At 33.7% G+C, this 19,097-nt stretch overlaps 2 protein-coding genes across 2 annotated transcripts; both read right to left on the reverse strand.

Moving 5' to 3' along the window:
• LOC109331993 (glucose-1-phosphate adenylyltransferase large subunit 1-like) lies at positions 929-5,634 on the reverse strand. Its single transcript, XM_019566830.1, has 15 exons — positions 5,398-5,634; positions 4,893-5,015; positions 4,630-4,803; positions 4,290-4,382; positions 3,968-4,051; positions 3,824-3,879; positions 3,652-3,745; positions 3,431-3,543; positions 2,799-2,871; positions 2,550-2,630; positions 2,286-2,372; positions 2,093-2,197; positions 1,824-1,930; positions 1,572-1,632; positions 929-1,030 (listed from the first exon to the last, which is right to left on the reverse strand). The coding sequence occupies exons 1-15, from the start codon at positions 5,632-5,634 to the stop codon at positions 929-931; spliced, it is 1,590 nt and encodes a 529-aa protein (XP_019422375.1).
• On the reverse strand, positions 7,804-19,097 carry LOC109331983 (paladin-like). Its single transcript, XM_019566819.1, has 19 exons — positions 18,871-19,097; positions 18,673-18,795; positions 17,893-17,964; positions 17,715-17,785; positions 17,539-17,638; positions 17,351-17,449; positions 16,899-17,025; positions 15,411-15,544; positions 15,274-15,333; positions 14,850-15,085; positions 13,687-14,116; positions 12,610-12,933; positions 11,872-12,480; positions 11,617-11,790; positions 10,124-10,351; positions 9,755-10,038; positions 9,123-9,407; positions 8,912-9,034; positions 7,804-8,423 (listed from the first exon to the last, which is right to left on the reverse strand). The coding sequence occupies exons 1-19, from the start codon at positions 19,021-19,023 to the stop codon at positions 8,291-8,293; spliced, it is 3,765 nt and encodes a 1,254-aa protein (XP_019422364.1). The 5' UTR covers positions 19,024-19,097; the 3' UTR covers positions 7,804-8,290.

The raw sequence follows: 19,097 nt of genomic DNA on the forward strand, positions 1-19,097 counted from the left end.
TCATCAAGAAAAGGACAAGACCAAATATTAAATGTTAAGAAAAATATGCACATGGATGGGTAATCTTTGACATTTGTGATCATTTTGCTTTATTTTATTTTTTAGGTTCTACTAATGAATTTTAAAAGAATATTAGTTATGGGATTAATATAGAAAATTTCGTCAATAAAGTCGTCATAGTTTTTATATAACCGACTTTTTTGCATATTCCAACATAGGTTTGATTCCAAAATGAAAATGCTTTTTTCTAAAGAAGCTTTCCCATTTCACTTTTTCCTCTATTTTGAAAGAGATTAATCTTTAGTTATAACTTGAAAATTATTTGTGCAAAAAAAAACAAAAAAAATATAAAAAACAAATTAAAGCGAAGATTTATCTTATTTTTAATTAATTTTTATGTATATCAATTTAATCCTTAAACAATAATTGATAATTTGGTTTTTATGTTTTTTCAAACTTCAAAGCAATGAATCTATCTTTAGGGATTATTATGTCTATGGAATAAATCTTTAGGGGACCAATATGTCTCCCGTAATGAATTTTTAAGGACTATTTTATCATTTTTTTATTTTTTCAGATACTAAATTGTTACATGTGAAAAAAATAAAAAATCAAAATCAAAATCAATTTTCACTCTAGTTTTTATTACAAATGATATATTTAATAGATTTGGAAGTTAAATGCTGTAATTCCTCAACCAATATCACAATGTTTATTATTTGGCTTTATTTGGCACAATTTTGTAGTTCTCTCTATTGAATAAGCCAACACAATATGTCTGATCAAATGAATATGCACGTTCTTCATACTTATTATAATAACAACAATCAAGTCTTTATCTTACTAGGTAGAGTCGATTATTACAGAGGAAACTGATTTATACCATGGTTTGTATCTTTCATACTATGTCATGCATTAGAATCCATCATTAAATGATTGTACCATCTCGTATTATAGAGTCTTTTAATACCACTGTGATTCCTGATCGAATATAGAACCCCTCAGAAGGTTTATCAGCCTCCTGAACATTCTGCACTCCATGAACAATTCATATTTAAGTGTAATCAAAATAATTGTAACATAGTGCTCTTTTTTCAATAAAATTATATTGTATAGTATTCATGTTTCAATGACATTAATATAAAAAAAAGTATAAACTATATACTTAATCATCATTGACATAATTAGTTTGTGTATGGTGAAATCAGGATGAACCTAGTTGTAGATTTATTATTAGTGTCCAAAGTGTTAACATATAATAATAAAAAAGTGACCCTTATATGAAGTTTCCACTTAGTCGAGTTTAGGGAAGGTAGATATATAATAAAAAGATGACCCAGTATACGAAGCTTCCACCTAGTATATGAGACTGATAAATATAAATAAACTTACTAAACCATATGTTTAATATATGTTAATAAAGATGCAAGGCTTCTGTATGAATATGAATTATTGTAACACAAATCTTCTCATTTTCCAATTGGAAAAAGAATCATGTAACCCCACTTTAAAAAACTGAAAGAAATAAGCTGAAGAAAGTAGAGAACTTCAACAACTAAATTATAACTTACTTCTTTGTTGGCAATGATCACATTTTTCCCAATTCTTGCATTTTTGTCAATTATACAATTCCTGCATATAAAGTGAAAATAAAAACAATTTGGTTGTTTTCCTCATTTGTCTATATACACATGTAAAATATTGAAGGCCAATAGTTTCAATCTAATGAATATTATAACTCAAGACCATGCATATTTTGTGAAGAACTTTGTTTTATGATGTTCTAATACAACAAAGCCTTTTCAGTTTTTGAGGATTCTCACATAATTTTTGTATCTTTCCCAATGCCTATTGGAACATTTCCAGCCACTAAAAGAGCTTTTATTTCAGCCTCAGTTTGGTAATAATCAGCCCCTATCATCATGGTATCCTGTAAGAAAAGTGATTGTAAATGTGACCAGTATTTCTCATATACATAGGGCTAATATAAGAGGGTTGAAAGTATAACCCCATCCAAGCCAGTACAAGGTGAAGTCGGCTGTATAGATCGAACAACGACATAATGTTGTATGATTAATAAATGAAAGGTTACCTTTAAGTGAACTCCAGAATCAAGTCTTGAACGAATTCCGACAATGGAATGTTCAATGTTACACTCTCTTAAAAATGAACCATCTGAGATCAAAGAATTAATTACCTACAGGTGAAGTTATAATACAGTCTCATTATGTCACACATTAGAATCACAAAATGTTAATTATATGGAACTAAGTATAAAGTTCTACCTTGCATTTCTCCATTTTAGTTGGTGGTATGAAGCGTGGACATGTAAAAATAGGCTTTGAATGATCATACAACTGAAACTTCGGCGGCTACGGCGTAAAGAAAATGGTTATGTCATACCTTTTTTTCTAACACTATTTTTACACCGACTTATAACTAACTTTTAATCAATCATATAAAGTATAAAAAGAGGTGTGGAATACCATTACTTATAATATAAAGTTATAAACTCATTGTATATTTTTTTGACTGATACCTATAACTACCTGATCCATAAGAGCCAAGTTTGCATCAAAGAAAGATTTTATAGTCCCAATATCTTCCCAGTAACCAGTGAAAAGACATGCCTGTGATGAAATAAATAAAATGATCAACCTTGATTAACTTTACATAGAAAACAAACCATGATGGTTCAATGCATTGAGAACATTTTTTTAGTATATATGGCAAAATCAAAACACTTCAGTTAAAACATCTAGAACAACTTTTGAAAACTTTGTACTTTGAGAAACTACCTGAACATTAAAATCTTTTGCAGCCATTGGAATGACCTCTGATTCAAAATCATTTGCATTAGGATAATGGCCTCTGAAAATATTTCATCAAAGAAAAATGAAAATCATACCATATTAATCAGAGTTAAGCATCAAAACAGTTCTATGATATCATATTAATCAAATCATACCCCACTTAGTATTTTAAATTGCTCTACAACCATAATTGCGGTCTATATTGCGATATTAGGAGGCTCCCACTTAATGGAGTCTGGTAATAGATATACACAACCTTATCCTATTAAATAAAGAGACTGTTTCGAGGATTTAAATTTGTGACTTTATAGTCACTAAACAACAACCTTACTGTTGGGCTAAGTTCACCCTCTTACTCCTAAAATTGTTTATGTTCCTAAAATCTACTTGTAGTAGGAAAATAGTCAAAATACTATTTGCATTAACAGATTAACAAAATTATTTGTGCTCATATATCGATCTATTCTTGCTAAATGGAATGCATACTCTTCTGAGAATAAAGTATCTCCTGGTAATAGAAGATAACTTATCTCCTCCGGCCAACAGATATTTCTACTAAAAATGAAGGACTAAGAACCAAAAAGTGAAAAATAACAGCACAAAGAAATGTAAATTACCTGAGAAGGTTTAGCAGAACATCTATTTTAAACACATATATACCCATTGATGCAATATATGGAAATTCCCTTGCTTCTTTATCTGATAGCCCAAAAACACTTGTATCTGCATGCTATTTCAACAAGTACATCATTAAGAGACTAGTATATTTCAGATTAACAACAAAAGTTATAGTAACTCATTACTCAATCTTTTAAGAGAAAATTGGAAGAGTAACAACCATAGATCTTAACAATTCGCCATTTGGTCTTTCCACGAACTTCCGAATCCGTCCTCTTTCATCAATCATCACTAGTCCAAAATCTGATGCATGACTACAGGTAAAAAAAAAATAAGAAAATGTAATTTGTACAATGGAAATAGCCAATGATCTTAGAGGAAACTAAAGGTACCTAGCATTCACTGGAAGACAAGAAACAGATATATCAGCACATGAATTAATGTGCTTCTGCAGATAAGATATGAAATGTTATGTGAAATATTCATAGTGAAAGTAAATCATAAAACTTTTAGTCAAATTGAAAGTTAATACCAACCTGCACCAATTCCATGTAATCCATTCTATAGAGCTGATCACCACTCAATATTAGGATATTCTCTATGTTCTTATGTTCAGCATCCTACTCAAGTTCCGGAAACTAAATCAGTGTTGTGAAAATAAGAATGAAATACGAGTGTCATATCTATACACAGTCAATATACAATCATGAATGTCAGATGATGCAGTGACAGTGTAAAAACTCTTACGATTTCAGTGTGTAAATCTTTTTTCTCATGAAATATACCTCTTGCCACTAAATATTTCAAATCATGACCACATGCTTTACACTTTGGTAATCCTATTTGCTTATTCCATACCTCAAATAACCATAGAAATTGTCTTACAGCATCAGCAGTACCCTGAAACCACTTCTTTCCTGATTCACCAACTGTTTGAGTTGCTGCCAATACCTAACATAACAAAACTTTAAGTCTTTTTATACAATCTCAATAAGTGTCAAAGATAGTAAGTGCCAGTAATGATATTTGCATGTCAAAATCTTTATAAATTGCTTCATTTTTAGGTAATAAAACAAGCAAAAGTGCAAAACACACTCCTAAACAAGTGAAATGTAAAAGTGCTGTAGGATTATTCATGTGAAGTATCATTAGTCAAAAAGTAAGAACAATGATAATGAAAGTTATGAACAAGTTTTACCTCAACAAAACCACCCCCAAAGTTGATGCCACTTCCTAGATTATACGTTCGAGCAATGTGGCGGTTCAGGGACTGGGAATTAAATTGTGTAAGGATGAAAACTTTATTAATTCCACTGTTAATACAATTACTCATTGGTATGTCTACAAGCCTATAAGATCCTCCAATTGGTACCTGAGCAACATATGAAGAACATAAAAAGGACACAGATTAGTGAATTTAAGTATAGTTGTGGAAGAGATCATGTATCTTTAATGGCTTACAGCAGGTTTAGCCCTTCTTTGAGTAAGGGGGAATAGCCGAGTTCCGGCTCCGCCACCTAATATGATTGATACAACAGTCTTTGAATCAGCTTTAGGTCCTGAAAGTATTGGTGGTTGAAGGGCCTGAAATGCAATGTTAGCTATGTAAATTCATACTCAAAATGTTAGTCATCATATCATTGTTAAAAAGAACCTAATGATGGTAGCTTTGCATGATGTATACTTCTATACTTGGTAACCAGGTAAACTAAATAAACTAGTGATCAAGTTCAATGAAGAAGAATTTATTAATGGAAACATGAATATATCATAGCATTATCTCAAACTAAGACGCTAAGGTTGTTGCTTAGTGACCATGAAATCACAGGTTCAAATCCTGGAAACAGACTCTCCATATGCAGGGGTAATGCTGCGTTCACTAAGTTAGAGCCTCGTGCATTAGGCCGCACTTTTTATTATCTCGAACTAGGACATTATTTAGAATCAGAATGAAAGGGCAAGTTACTTTAAAATCATTTCTGACATGTTCTAGAGTACAAGTAGCCAAAAATCTTTGTGTTGCATTTCTGTGTGTATCACTCAGGAATTTCCCTAAAGGAAAACCAGATGCTGCATTTTTTGAATGGACCAAGTTCACTCTAGTACCAGAGAATGAGGAAGATAAAATTGTGTTGTGGTTGAAGGATTTCTTCTTTGAACCCAGCAACATGGGGAATCCATGTAACTCACTTGCCATCATCATTTCTAAATTTTCATACACTAAAACAATGGTCTATATAGTTAACATAAAATGTGGCCCTTAAAAAGACCTTATTTATTTTTGGAAGAAGTTGAACTATAGTTACATGGTTTGCAGTACCGGTTTCGGCGCATGGTATTTAGTTATATGTGGTTCGTCACTTTTTATATTATTATTACAATTTAGAAGACTTGTTTAACAAATAACCCAATAAATGGTATGTAGTATGCAGAATCTGATATGTGGTAAGTATGTTAAATGAAGGAAACAAATAACTAACTATTATTTGAACAAAACATGTGAATGATTGAATCCAAAGTTTAGTAGGACCAGAGAAACCGTACTAAACTAGATTATATAAAATAAAGTGATTAAGCACAATAATCACATTAGAACTTTTGTAAATGTTCTCCAACTATGAAGTCCATAAAGTGCAAGGAAATTATTTAAGTAGAAAAAAAGGAACATGATAAACCCTTATGTCTAAACAAACAACAATTAAATAAACAAGGAAATTAAAGTAGTAACATTTGTTGCCATGTTTGGTTTTGCATGTACTATGTGGTTATATGATTTATGTATAGTTAAAAGAATTAAAGCAAGATGGGTTTCCCTCAAGGTAGAGCAAGGAATGCCTTAATAGCAAAACCAAATCAAACTCTGTTTTTTCCTTTTTCATTAGGATTTGAAAACCTCTTAAGATAACACAAACCGAGTTATGAGCTTATAAAGATTTTCAGCAACTTACACTACACTACACTACATAGTTATTCCTAAATATACTATTTATGTCCTATACAAAAGCTGTTTCTGTCCTTTTTTATTAAGGTTTGGGTCAGAACATTTTAAATTAAAGACAGATTGATACTTTTGCAAATCAAACTTGTAGGAATAAACGTTAATGGTTAAGGCCTTACTAGATCGATATGAAATATTATATGTTTAATTTATGAGAGTGATAATTATTGGAGTGGTAGTCAAACATACCGAATGAAATTCATTACCCATAGGATAAGTGAATACTCTTAGTTATTTCAAAAAAATTAAAACATTAAGATTATTGTTTAAGGAATACAAAGTAAATAATATTAAAAGAGTTTAATATTTATGCACTGAAAGTATAAATATTTATACATAAATACTATATCATTCACCAATCATTTAGAGTATTTATTCGAATAGTCAATAATGATTAAATATGAATGGCGGATAATATAATAGCAATGTATAAAACAATAAATAAATACACTATAAGTACATATATTTTCTCTCATATTAAAATACTAATTCAAGACTTTATATGCATCATCTTCAATGCAAAATTACTTAATTTGTTTTCTTAAATAGTCATTAAGACATTATAATCCCCAGTGTTATGAGAATCTTAGGTAGAGATTAGCTTAATACTTGAGCCTTAAGCACAATGTGTCTAAATCTATAGTAAAGTCTTTAGCTTGAGTAATTTATCTTCAAACACTCTTGCTTAACACTCTCTTACCATAATTGCTTTTCCTTAACATCATATACTTATATTCCAAATCTTCTATTTAAAAAATTATATGATATTATATTAGTTATATATAAGAATATAATAATATGAAATAAAATTTAAGTGTCTTGAGTTAAGTCTTAATATTTAAAATGCTTGATGTGACAAAATACTAAAAGTCTTAATAACACTAGTAATGAAAATAAAGCAAGTTTGGATTAAACAAATATCATTCTACTAAATTATATTTTTAGGTATTATTTTCATATGAGCAAGTATATGTTTACTCTAAAAACAATAATCAAACTCTTTTCACAGAAAAAGAAGCCATTTATGTCCAATGATTCCATTAGAATGTTTGTTGAGTTTTCTCTCTCTCTCCAGATAGCTATGGATCAAAACCATGTTTGGCACAATTAGTAATTTTGTCATACCAAATCTTTATATACTCTATATACACTTTAAGTTGGTTGTATATCTTCATCATAAAACCATATACTAATGATCAAGATCAAAGATTAATAACCATATAACCACTTCAAAAGTTGAGTGACTAATGAGATAGAGCAATAATAATAATTGGTGAAAGAGTTTAAGACTAGAATGTTAAGCTAATTGGCTTAACAGATATATATTACACTAAGAGAGAATTAACTACCTCACAAGAAAAACTATGATGGAAGTACTTGAGTAAATAATTTAAGGTTAAGGACATAAATGGAAATCTAGTTCACAGAAAAAGGGGGAATTTTATTCCCTCCCTTCAGTAGAATGATAACTCTTCACTATCCCAGTCTAGTGCATTATGAAAGATTCCATGCTATTCCTTACTAATATAACCTAATGAAACAAGAAAACAATATATAGGTCTACACAGTAAACACTTTTATCCACCACACTACACAGTTTAGTAATCAGAAATTGTTCCTTTGAGCATTTCTATACCATTGCCATGCCCAAACAGACCCAGTTTCTCATAACATACATAGACTAGAGAGAGAGAAGTTGACTACAGGTTGCTGCTCTGCCTGAGATAGAAGTTTGCAGGGCAGTGTCTACTACATTTACGGGCTTCGCCAGCAAAAAATCGATAGAGAGGAGGCTATATAGGTGGACAAGTGTACTAGCATATGCTGACTGTACATTACCAATATTACAAGCATTACCAAATTATTTATCAATTCTTAGATTGTAACATAGATGACCAAGCTCTGGTCTTGCATCCATCCATGCAGCAAATTTCGTATTGTTCGGAGAGGCGCTGTAGAGATAAGATCTGAATGTGATGAGGAAAAAATATCGCCTGCATATGAGAGGGGGGGAAACAGAAATGGTTACACAGCAAAATAATACAGGTCAGACATGTGAGCACACTGGTATAAATACAAGTGAATCTTACACCAAGGTAACTTTCTTAGTAAATAAATTTCTTATAAATTCATTGCTTGATTGAAACTTCGCATGAAGTAAAATTCTAACAAAATGTATTTACACTTCTTAAAGAAACTAAAATATCATTCGATTATAGATTTAGTAATTTTAAAATTTAGCATGCAAGATCTACAGAAAAATTAGTTAAAATCCCAGGGTTGGATTATTTAATGGTGTAAATGACTCTTATAAATTCTCAAGTCCATATCAATCAATCCCCACACTATACATATGGACACCATATCCATGAGGTGATGATCCATTCTCCACATAAATTTTAGAGAAAACATTAATATCCTTCTAACGATTTAAAAAAGAAAAGCAATTTTGTAGGTGAACAGGTGAGGTGGGTAAATTTACCTCAAAGCCTTAATACCCATGTCCATAAAATATGCACGTTCCTCGTCATCATCATCAGTAAACTTCTCATATTCTTTACTGTAATAAAGAATATCATCTCGTATGTGCCCTGCGCCTGCACATCTATTGACAAAAATAGAGAAATTCAGTACCTTAAAGGTAATAACATAAGGCTGGTGAATGAATTTCTAATTATACTTTGGCTGATAACCTTTCAATGACAATGTCAGCATCTGCTTTGCTTTGGGGACCATGTATGAGGACTCTTGTAAGGCTTAAAATGTCACGATAGTCACCCATCTTGAGTGCTGTTTCATTAGAAGCTCGAGATGGCAAGTTATCCTCAATCACAGCAGATATGTCCGGACCAAACAATGGCTGTGGGACTTTAGATGCAAAATTGGCGTCTGCACCAAGTCTGATACAGATGATGGACATTGCATACGCGACTCCACCAAAACCTGTATGTGATACAAAAAGGTAACTCCCCGCAGAGCTACAATAGGGCAAGAGTTAATATAAATGGATTTAAATGAAGAATAACTTCAAAATATTAACATGCTGAAGTTAAAGTGCATACATGGGGAAAATATATTAAGAATGATGCTACTATTGCACGCAATGCAATTAACACATTAGATAGAACCATATAATACTGACAAGCCAAAATGGATTAAGAATCCAACGACTGCATTTTGGAGAAAAAACAAGACCTTCATATATTTAACAATCATATGCAGGCTATGATTCTATGAACATATATCGTAGGTTGACCCAACCAGCACAAGAACAAAAATGACAGCAAAGTTTACGACACATATAATGCCAAGTAGGGAAACTTACTCATCTTTACAGTATTGTATTGCATCAACATCAGAAGCCAAAGCATCTCTCTCCCTTGTTAAGGGTATCCTCCGATAGACTATATCATATCCATCATCTTTCAGAAAAGAATAAACTTCCGCAGGTGTCTTCACATCATCTGCCAAAATGTTTTCCCAGTATCCAACCACATCAGACTGATTCGTTGAAGGGTTATATTCTTCACGGTGCAATAGCATTCGCCCACCAGACTGTCTAATCTCAGCTAGTATATCTTCTTTCAGCCGTGCTTCCATGTGTTCCACCTGCATTGTAGTTACCATGAGTTGTGCAACACAATGAAATTCATGATATGTTCCAATCAATGAAATGTTGTACAAGATGGCTCACCAAAGGACCAGTGATTCCCACATGCTTTAGTGTGTCAACAGGTTTGTTTAACTCTCTCAAGACAAAGGGAGTACCATTGATATAAACAACTGCTTCCTCTCTCAGATCAGTCAATATAACTTTTCGAGCAGTCAAGGAGGCTTTAGGCTTAGCATCCAAATAAGCTAGCATCTCCTTGGCGCCAGAGATGGTTGGAGTTGCCATGCTATACACGGGGTATTCATTAACCTTAAAAGTAATAATAAAAAGTTTTAGACATAATGACATTTCATAGTCACCATACCACATTACAAATCCTTTGATAATAACATAAAAAAGCTCTTCAATTATTACAAATAAAAAAGTACGAACTAAGAAGCCTGCACAGGCACAGAGCCTAAAAGAATAGGAATATAATAAAAAGAAGTTCAGAAGCTTTTCAACACCACAAGGATAAGGCCCACCTACTGCAAGCATATCATGATTGGTTTTTGTAATTTTGCTTCTTTGGTGGTCTCGCTTCTCACAACCACAGGTCTTCAGTTTTTAAATATATTTGTAAGCAAAGTTTGGTCAGACATAGCTCACAATTGTCAATGTCATAGCATGATTTCATTGTTGCATAAAAACAATCTTTTTAAATCTTAAAATTAATGATAGGACACAAATAATAACAAATTACTATTTTATTAAACTATAAAAAAAATGTTACAGTGAGTCACAATACAAATACTGTAATATGTAAGTATTATGAAAAGTGTAAAACAACAACCAAGGCTTAGTTCCACAAGATGGGGTCGGCTACATGGATCGAATGATGTCATATTACTCTATCATAAATCATGTCCAATGACAAAACATTGATTTCTAAATCTTTCCTAATATTTTCACCTGAGTTTTCTTGGCCCCCCTCTTCCTTTAGAAATTGGACTAACCTCCATTACGATCTCCTCCACACTTTTCATATATATAAGTATGTTAAAAGTGTAAATTACAAGATACTCCCTCCATTCCATATCTTTTGAAGTTTTGGCTTTTTCACTTTATTCTAAATCTTTTGATGTTTTAAAAACTCAATACTATGTTACACAATTTCCAACTATACCCTTACTTACCAATCTTCTCTTACACCTTGTATTTCTCTCTATCTCTCTCTTCAATGTAGTCCACAAATTTATTGCTCCATACACCAGTACATATTAAGAGGGGGTATTAGTCAAATTATACCCAACTTTATTATCATTTAATGATTTCTTAAACTATGTGCATAACCTTAAACATCAAAAGACATGGAATGGGGGTATAACACACTGATTAAATGTGAAATCTAGTTTGTTCAGGCAACAATTTTCACTAAATGAACTTAGACCATAAAACATATTAAAGATGCCAGGTCTACCTACACTTGGATGATCCTGTAGGTCCCCACTGGACGTGTAGCCTTACCTACCCTCTGGCATCATAAACTTGAAAAAAGTTAGTTTCTTTAGCAGTAACTACATAAGAAAGCATACCTTGAAAACATGTGGTGCACCGTGTATTTGTATGTGACTGGAAGTTCTCTGGCCAGGAAAGAAATACATTTTCAGTATGGAGCCTTTCCCCAGAACAGATCCATTACGGGCCTTGACAATGGCCTCCATCACAGCATCTCCATGCTGAGACTCTTGTGGCTTTCTCAACTCTTCCTACAATATAAATTGACATCAATGAAGCAATCCTGCTTTAAATTGGGGAGATAATAATTCAAGTAGGGAAAAAGTATTTACAGGGACAGAGAAATATCGCCCTGGTCTTAATCTGATGCTCCATTTCATAGCCTGCACCTCTGGCCTCTGATGCATCCAATTCTTAAATGTCATTTTAGATTCTCCAAGTCCACAAAACCCATCAAAGGCTTCACTTCCAAGATATGCTGCAAAAGCAATTAGACGGAAGTAGCGCTCTAGGTACTCGCCACCACGATTTAATGCCACCCTCCTCACCCTAGGCTCAACATGTTGTTGATTGAATACTTTTCGATATTGCAGAACAGCTTGACGAATGTTTTGAAGTGCAGAACATCTATCAATAATAGCATCTAAGGCCTCTCGGCATTCAACACCATTATCAAATAATGTCGTTATCTTCCACAATAAGAGGATGTCATTTATCCCAAAAACACGATTCTGTTTCTCATGCGTCTTTATCTGCAAAGTATTGGAGGTTAATGCAGTTCCAGTGACATGCCCTCCAGCTTCATCTCCACTGGAGAAACCACCATCTGATGCTTCATGGATCACATCACCACTTAGTATTTTAATGGGCCTACCATAATCAATTCGGAGTTTCACAAGGCATGCTATGACAGTACCAGTGGTTGTCCTGCCCCGACCCATCTATTATATCAATTAGATATTAGTAGTATGAAATGAAAAGGAAAAACAAACAAGAACCAATAAACTGAAACAAAAAATAAACATGCCCATAAAGAATACAGCATAAGAGATAAAAGATTAAGAAATTACCTGACAATTGAAAACAAAAGCAGTGTTCTTAGCAGCAGAAGCAATGTTACTTGTCAAAGTGTCGATATCAGAACTTTTAGGAGCTTTTCCATCAGTGATGGGGACACGTGCATACTTAATGGGAAACCCATCAGCCTCCAGGCTTTTAAAAACTTCAAGTGGGGTTTGAATCACCTCAGGGGTGACATGCTCCCAGGTATCGAATATATGCCCATCATCTGTTTCATGAATAACCATAATGGCACTGTCATATTGTTTAGCTTCACGTAGGATATCTTCTTTTAGTCGAGCTTCCATTTTCTCCACTCTTTCACGATCAATTCCCTGAAAACAAATTATAATATTCAATTCACCAAAAATCTGGGACAAATTTCCGAATTAACATTAAATTCAAAAGGGCATCTAAAGGCATCTTAGTTTCAGAATTTTCGATATGCCTCATACTATATTTACTTCAGTGTTTCTATGATCATGTTTACACTTTAACATATCAAGGACCTGCACCATGCAAAGTAAAGAATTACCCCTCACTCTCTCAGTCACAGTGTGTGTGTCCTAGAACTGAACTGGGCTAAAGCCATGTTTAACATTGATTTTGAAAAGTAAGGGAAAACCACATATCAAAGTCATAGACTATGATTTTTGTAGCTTTAATACTTCATCTCCCGTAATCCTATACCTCTGTGAAACTAATGCCTGTGCTATTGAGCACAGCCAAGAAGAAGAAAGACAATATTACGATGACATAACCACAATTTGTGGAAAGAAAAACAAAAAAGTGGCACTACAAACCAAAAAGATCCCCATGTCTGACTCACATTGCTCATCTAAACAGTGTTTCCCTATTATAATACTACATTCATTTTGGTGGATGGGTTTTGCTGCCAATTACAACTAAGTTGCTATAGACATCCTATTAACATTCTGCAGGAAAAGTTGGGAAAGCCAATTGGTGGTATGTGATCTTAGTGGATTACAAACCAGAAGCCATTTTCTTTCTGAAATCAATATATAGATTGCAGTCCTCCTTCCATAACTTCAAGTTTATTGAACAGAAATGCCGAAAGCAATATTTACCGTGTACTCCAGCATGTTTTTGTATGGTCTTTCAACTTCACGGAGAACAAATGGCTTCCCATTAATGTAAATAACAGGTTCTTCCCTCATATTATGCCAAAGTACTGGGCGTCCACCTTTAGAGGTACCAATCCTATGAAGGACAGATCGAATACCATCAATAGTTGGATTTGCCACCCCATAGACTGGAAAACCAGGAACTTCACGGAAATTAGGAGCCCCATCCACTCTCTCAGGTAAACTTGGGTTTTGACATCCAGGACAGTGATCACTTTTTAGCACAGTTTGACTACCAAGAACCTCGCCATTTCTCAAGGCAGCAACCACTCCCATCTCAGAAGGGCGGCCATCAGTAGATTCAGCTATCTTCTTTAGAGATGGTTTTGAACTTGAATATCCAAGTGCACCCATTGGATCTCTCCTGAGCAACCTGCAATGCCAATAGTTAACGTTCATGCCAAATATGAATAGACATAGGATCAAGCAAGTTAACAAATTAGATTACATTGAAACCCCAATTGATGAATAATTATCCAATTTGAAATTTTATTTAAAAAGTAATAAAGGGGGAACATTAGATAGACAAAGATATCTAGCAGTTTCGGGCAAAAATTTTAGCTAAGAATATAGCTACAAACTCTAAGCATATGATGGATATCCCAAATGGAGCCCACTCCCTGGTCTCTGTTTCCACATAATTGTTGTAAAGCACCAAAGCCACAGTAAGAACAGGACAAGAGAGACATGTTTTTCAGGGTAAAAAGTAGATCAAAACATAATGTCCAAATCAATAATAAAATCAGCATAGTGACGTTTTATTTGGAGCCAACTTAACAATAATTGTCTTAAAGAATCTGTCTTGGAGCCACACAAGAACGTTTTCTACTTACCCAAGCCAAGCATCATCACCATTCAAAACAGAGACATTCAATACCAGAAGTTAATGCCAATTGTAAGATCTAACTAACACATATATAAACTTTGATGCAAAGACCTAATTGATTAATTAATTTTATATCACAAAGTAACTGCCTCAAGGTTTTATATTTGACCCAAAACAACTCCTTAGTCAATTTAAGTTTGACTTGAGATATAGATCCATACTTCCTAGACCTAATGAAGAGAAAACAATAGACCTCACAGAATTTGATTTAAATTTTAACCTGCGGAGGATACTGTAGAGTTCAGGCCTTGCTCTCATCCAATCAGCAAAACTACTCTGAGTAGAAGTACTAGAAAGGAGTACAACCCTTTCTGAATGCAAGTACACAGCAAAACATATTAGAAAGTAATATCTCTCTAAGTATTCCACAAAAAAGGAAAGTGACGCCTCCCTTTTCATCTCATCTGGTTGCCGCAGAATACTATTGCGGTAGGTAGCAATTGCTTCACGCAAGTTCTGAAACAAAAGCAAGACAACAATTTGATTTTTTAGATGAAATGTGAAAATTTAACCCACAAGATACAAGGAAAGAAATTCAAAACATCAATGAAAAAATATAAACACACCAACTTATTAGTTACTTTTGAATAACAGATACCTGCATTAACACACCAACTTATTAGTTACTTTTGAATAACAGATACCTGCATTGAAGCACACTTGTCGATGACTTTGTCCACTTGTCTTTTTCCCTCAACACCACCCTGAAGTACGTCAGCCAATTAGAACAGATAGAGCATATTTCATCTTACGAAAGAAACATTAAAGCACATGACAATACCTCTAACACCCGAATCAAGCTTCTTATGACTACATATTCTCCCCTGCGAATTGCCTCCTCTGAGTTAGGCAAACGATCAGCAACGTTGGTCATAAATTGAGAAATTCTACCAATAGAATTGCTTCTTGGAATCCCTGCCATGTATTAAAATAAATAAAACATTTGTTAATGGCAACTCCACTGGTAAACCTTATGATTTAAACAAAACGAAGGAGAAAGAATAAATTAAAGGAGGTACCCAAAAAAGTATAAGAATAACTTATAGTATATTATTAAATAAATTCTGTTAGAATAATCTGGCCTAACTCCACCCCAAAAGCTAGCTCAAAGGGGGGTTTCCCAAGTCATTATAAATGGCTCTTGACACCCTCTTATGCCAGGTATGACTCATCTGGAGCGTGGATTTCGCAGACATGAACATCTGTCAGTGCCTAACACAGGTAGGCTTTGATACTATGTTTTGATTTGGAAATTGTGTGTGCTTACTCGGGTCACACCCTCTCATGTTCCCTAAACACATATAACATGTGCAAAATGTGTAAAACAGCACTAACATATGCAATAATGATATTTCAATTTTTTCCCCAAGGTGTGGCTTTCACAATAATTGTGAACAAGGTTATTTAGTATATACAATAGAAATCCCATTCCGTGGAACTAAAGCCTGATTTATGCATGCATATCCAATGAAAGCAGTTATTATTGCCAGAACTGGAAGGAACCCAACACAATCATTAGAATAAGTACGGATGGCAAAGATTGAAAACAAATTGCCATGAGCTACTACTCTATTTTAGGCCTTGTTGGGACAAATAAAGAAGTCCCATGTTGAATAGAATGAGGCAAGTTGAACAACATATAAGTGAAAATACCCATAAACCTGGTTTCGATCAAGATGTAGTGTATAAGCCTAATAGCCCTCAATCCAATGGGTGTATTTTGAGCTTCTCAGTATCGTAATATGTCAGTCTCACATAATAGTTTAGACACATTTGTGCATGCATGCCCACTCTGATGAGATCACCATGGTCATAGCTACATGCAAGCCCTGTAAACCTAGCAGTAATGTGAAGAACATTGCATCCTCTTGGAGATGAACTAAATAGCTGTATTTCCATACATACAAATGTTTCTCTCTTTATATATATACAATTATACATACATGCATATAAATTTAGATGCTAACTCATACAAAAAGGATGTAGCCATCTGCCTTAATATGTGGACTTGGCAATAAAATTGCCACTTACGAAAACTAAATAGTGTGATGTGTATTTGCACGCTCTGGTATTGGTGTAGTAGAGTAGTGCATCTTAAAGAATAAAAGGGTTCCCCCTTTTCATTAAACAGCAAAAAAAATAGCTGCAATAAGATACTGCATATGGAAATCGCATTCTTATGTTCAAATTTCATGGATGGAGGACAGTATAAATGAAAGAGAATTAACAATAAAATCTGAAGAGTTGAGTGAAGAAATGACAGGAGTACCAGAGGCCCCAATTCGGTTGAAGTACACCAAAGTTGCAATGACCATTCCAGTTGTAGTTCGTCCCCGACCCATTTGACAGTTAAAAATTATCTCTGTATTTACATCAGCTTGAGAAATTTTTTGGACCTAAACAAAGAAGAACAATATTGGATTCAGGAAAATGAATGAGTAAATATGAGCCTTCTATGTAATAAATATTTCACAAAATAAAAGACCCTAGAATCTTAGACAATTCAATGTTGTTCATCAGCAGCTCAATGATAAAGAAATAAAGAAGGAAACTATTTCACCAAACCCCTTGATTGTACCAAAAGAATATAAGTCCAGATGGAGAGAACAGAATGGTAGAGTTTAACAAATAGAACGAGAGCAGGGCTAATCATAATTTTCTTGCAAAAGAAATTCGTTCGTAGACATTTATTATAAAAACTATTATTACTCAGGAACTGACCAAAATATCAAAATCCAGTTCCTTAGGTGATTTTTCATCAGTTACGGGAACACGCTCATAATCGACAAGGTATCCCTCCACTTGCAATTCCTCGTACACCTATAGCAAATAAAACAACGTCGTTGCATTGTGAACAATAACAGATTGACAAGTTTTCCACTCTGATTGTAAACAAGTGTCAGCCGTACCTCGAGTGGTGTCTTCACAGAACTAGATGACACTGGTTCCCATTGGTCCACCATCTGACCATCTGGGAGCTCATCTGTCACAAGGATCTTATTTCCATATCTGTTATGACAATGTGAAAGGAAGATTTATAGTAAAGGAAGCCAGAAGTTTCACAGGACAAACTTGAGATAAATACCTTGCAGCTTCCATGAGGATGTCTTCTTTCAAACGATCTTCCATCTGCTCAACTCTTTCCCTATTAATTCCCTGATTTGATACAGAATGTCACAAAATTTGAAACATGAATGCACTAAATTCAATTGAATCAAGTTAATCCCAAAATGACAACTAGAGAATGGTCAATAATAACATACCGTATACTCGAGGTTGGAGAATGGTCTCTCCACATCACGCAAAACAAAGGGGCGACCATTAATATACACAAGCTGATTTCAATTTCAACAAAAGGAAGAAAATGAAAAGATTAAGAAAGATGCTTCAGATAATCTTATTTGAGCATTAACCATCAAATTATGATAAAAGCTCGAACTTGAAGCCGAGTTTAATAAAAAAAACCATACATAGCCAGAAAATAAAAATCCAAATTCGTCTCGGAGAAAAAATGTGTCTCCCGATTTAGTTCGTTAGAAATGAAAACCCTCAATTTGTTCCTTAAAAAACTCAAATGTCAGCCAAATTAGTCCACATCAGTAACATTCTGACCAGCATATGATGTTCTTAGGAACCAAGTTGGAAATTTCCATTTCTACTGAACTAAATTTTGGATAAGGTGCTTGGCTTAGATTATTTTTAAGGAAAAAACAGTTGTTGCTGCTCCAAAACAATAATCTGTGGAACAGGAATGTGTTTGGCAACAACATAAGCATTATTTAAACAGCTGTTCTAGGGTGTGAATAATCACTGAAAGTTTAGGCTAAACTTTTACACATTTAAGATCATCTGATAGTTAAATAATTAGATTATTTTTCAAATCTAAAACAATCACACTACTTCAGTCTCAAATTACTCCACACAACAACAAAAAACTCAAACTTGAAGCAGGTTAAAAATACATACAACATCAAAAATTGATTATAGTAAATCCAAAGAATGAAAACCTAAAAAGGATTAAAAGGAAAGGATAATATACATACAGGTTCTTCACGAAGACTAATCCAAAGCACTTTAGCATGTAATTGAGCACCAACACGATTAAGAACATTTCTGATTCCATCAATTGTAGGGATTGCAACACCATGAACATGTAATGATTCAGCCTATAAGACAAATATAATGAAGAATAATAAGATAAATGTAAAAGAAATTGAAAAATGAAAAGGGAAAATATTTACCTGACGATAATTGGGAGCACCATCGATCTGAGGAGAAAGACGTTTGTTCTGGCAACCAGGGAAATGGTCAGTTTTGAGAATGGTTTTTTTGCCAAGAACTGAACCTCCTCTCATCTTCATAACTTGTTCTGGTTCTTTAGGAATTATCGACATTTTCTTCTTCTCACTCGCTCACAACAAGAACAACAACAAGAAAGCATAGAACCTATCAAAACTGATTATGGATT

The sequence above is a fragment of the Lupinus angustifolius genome, chromosome LG02 (genome assembly GCF_001865875.1).
Source record: "Lupinus angustifolius cultivar Tanjil chromosome LG02, LupAngTanjil_v1.0, whole genome shotgun sequence".
NCBI classification, from domain to species: Eukaryota; Viridiplantae; Streptophyta; class Magnoliopsida; order Fabales; family Fabaceae; genus Lupinus; species Lupinus angustifolius.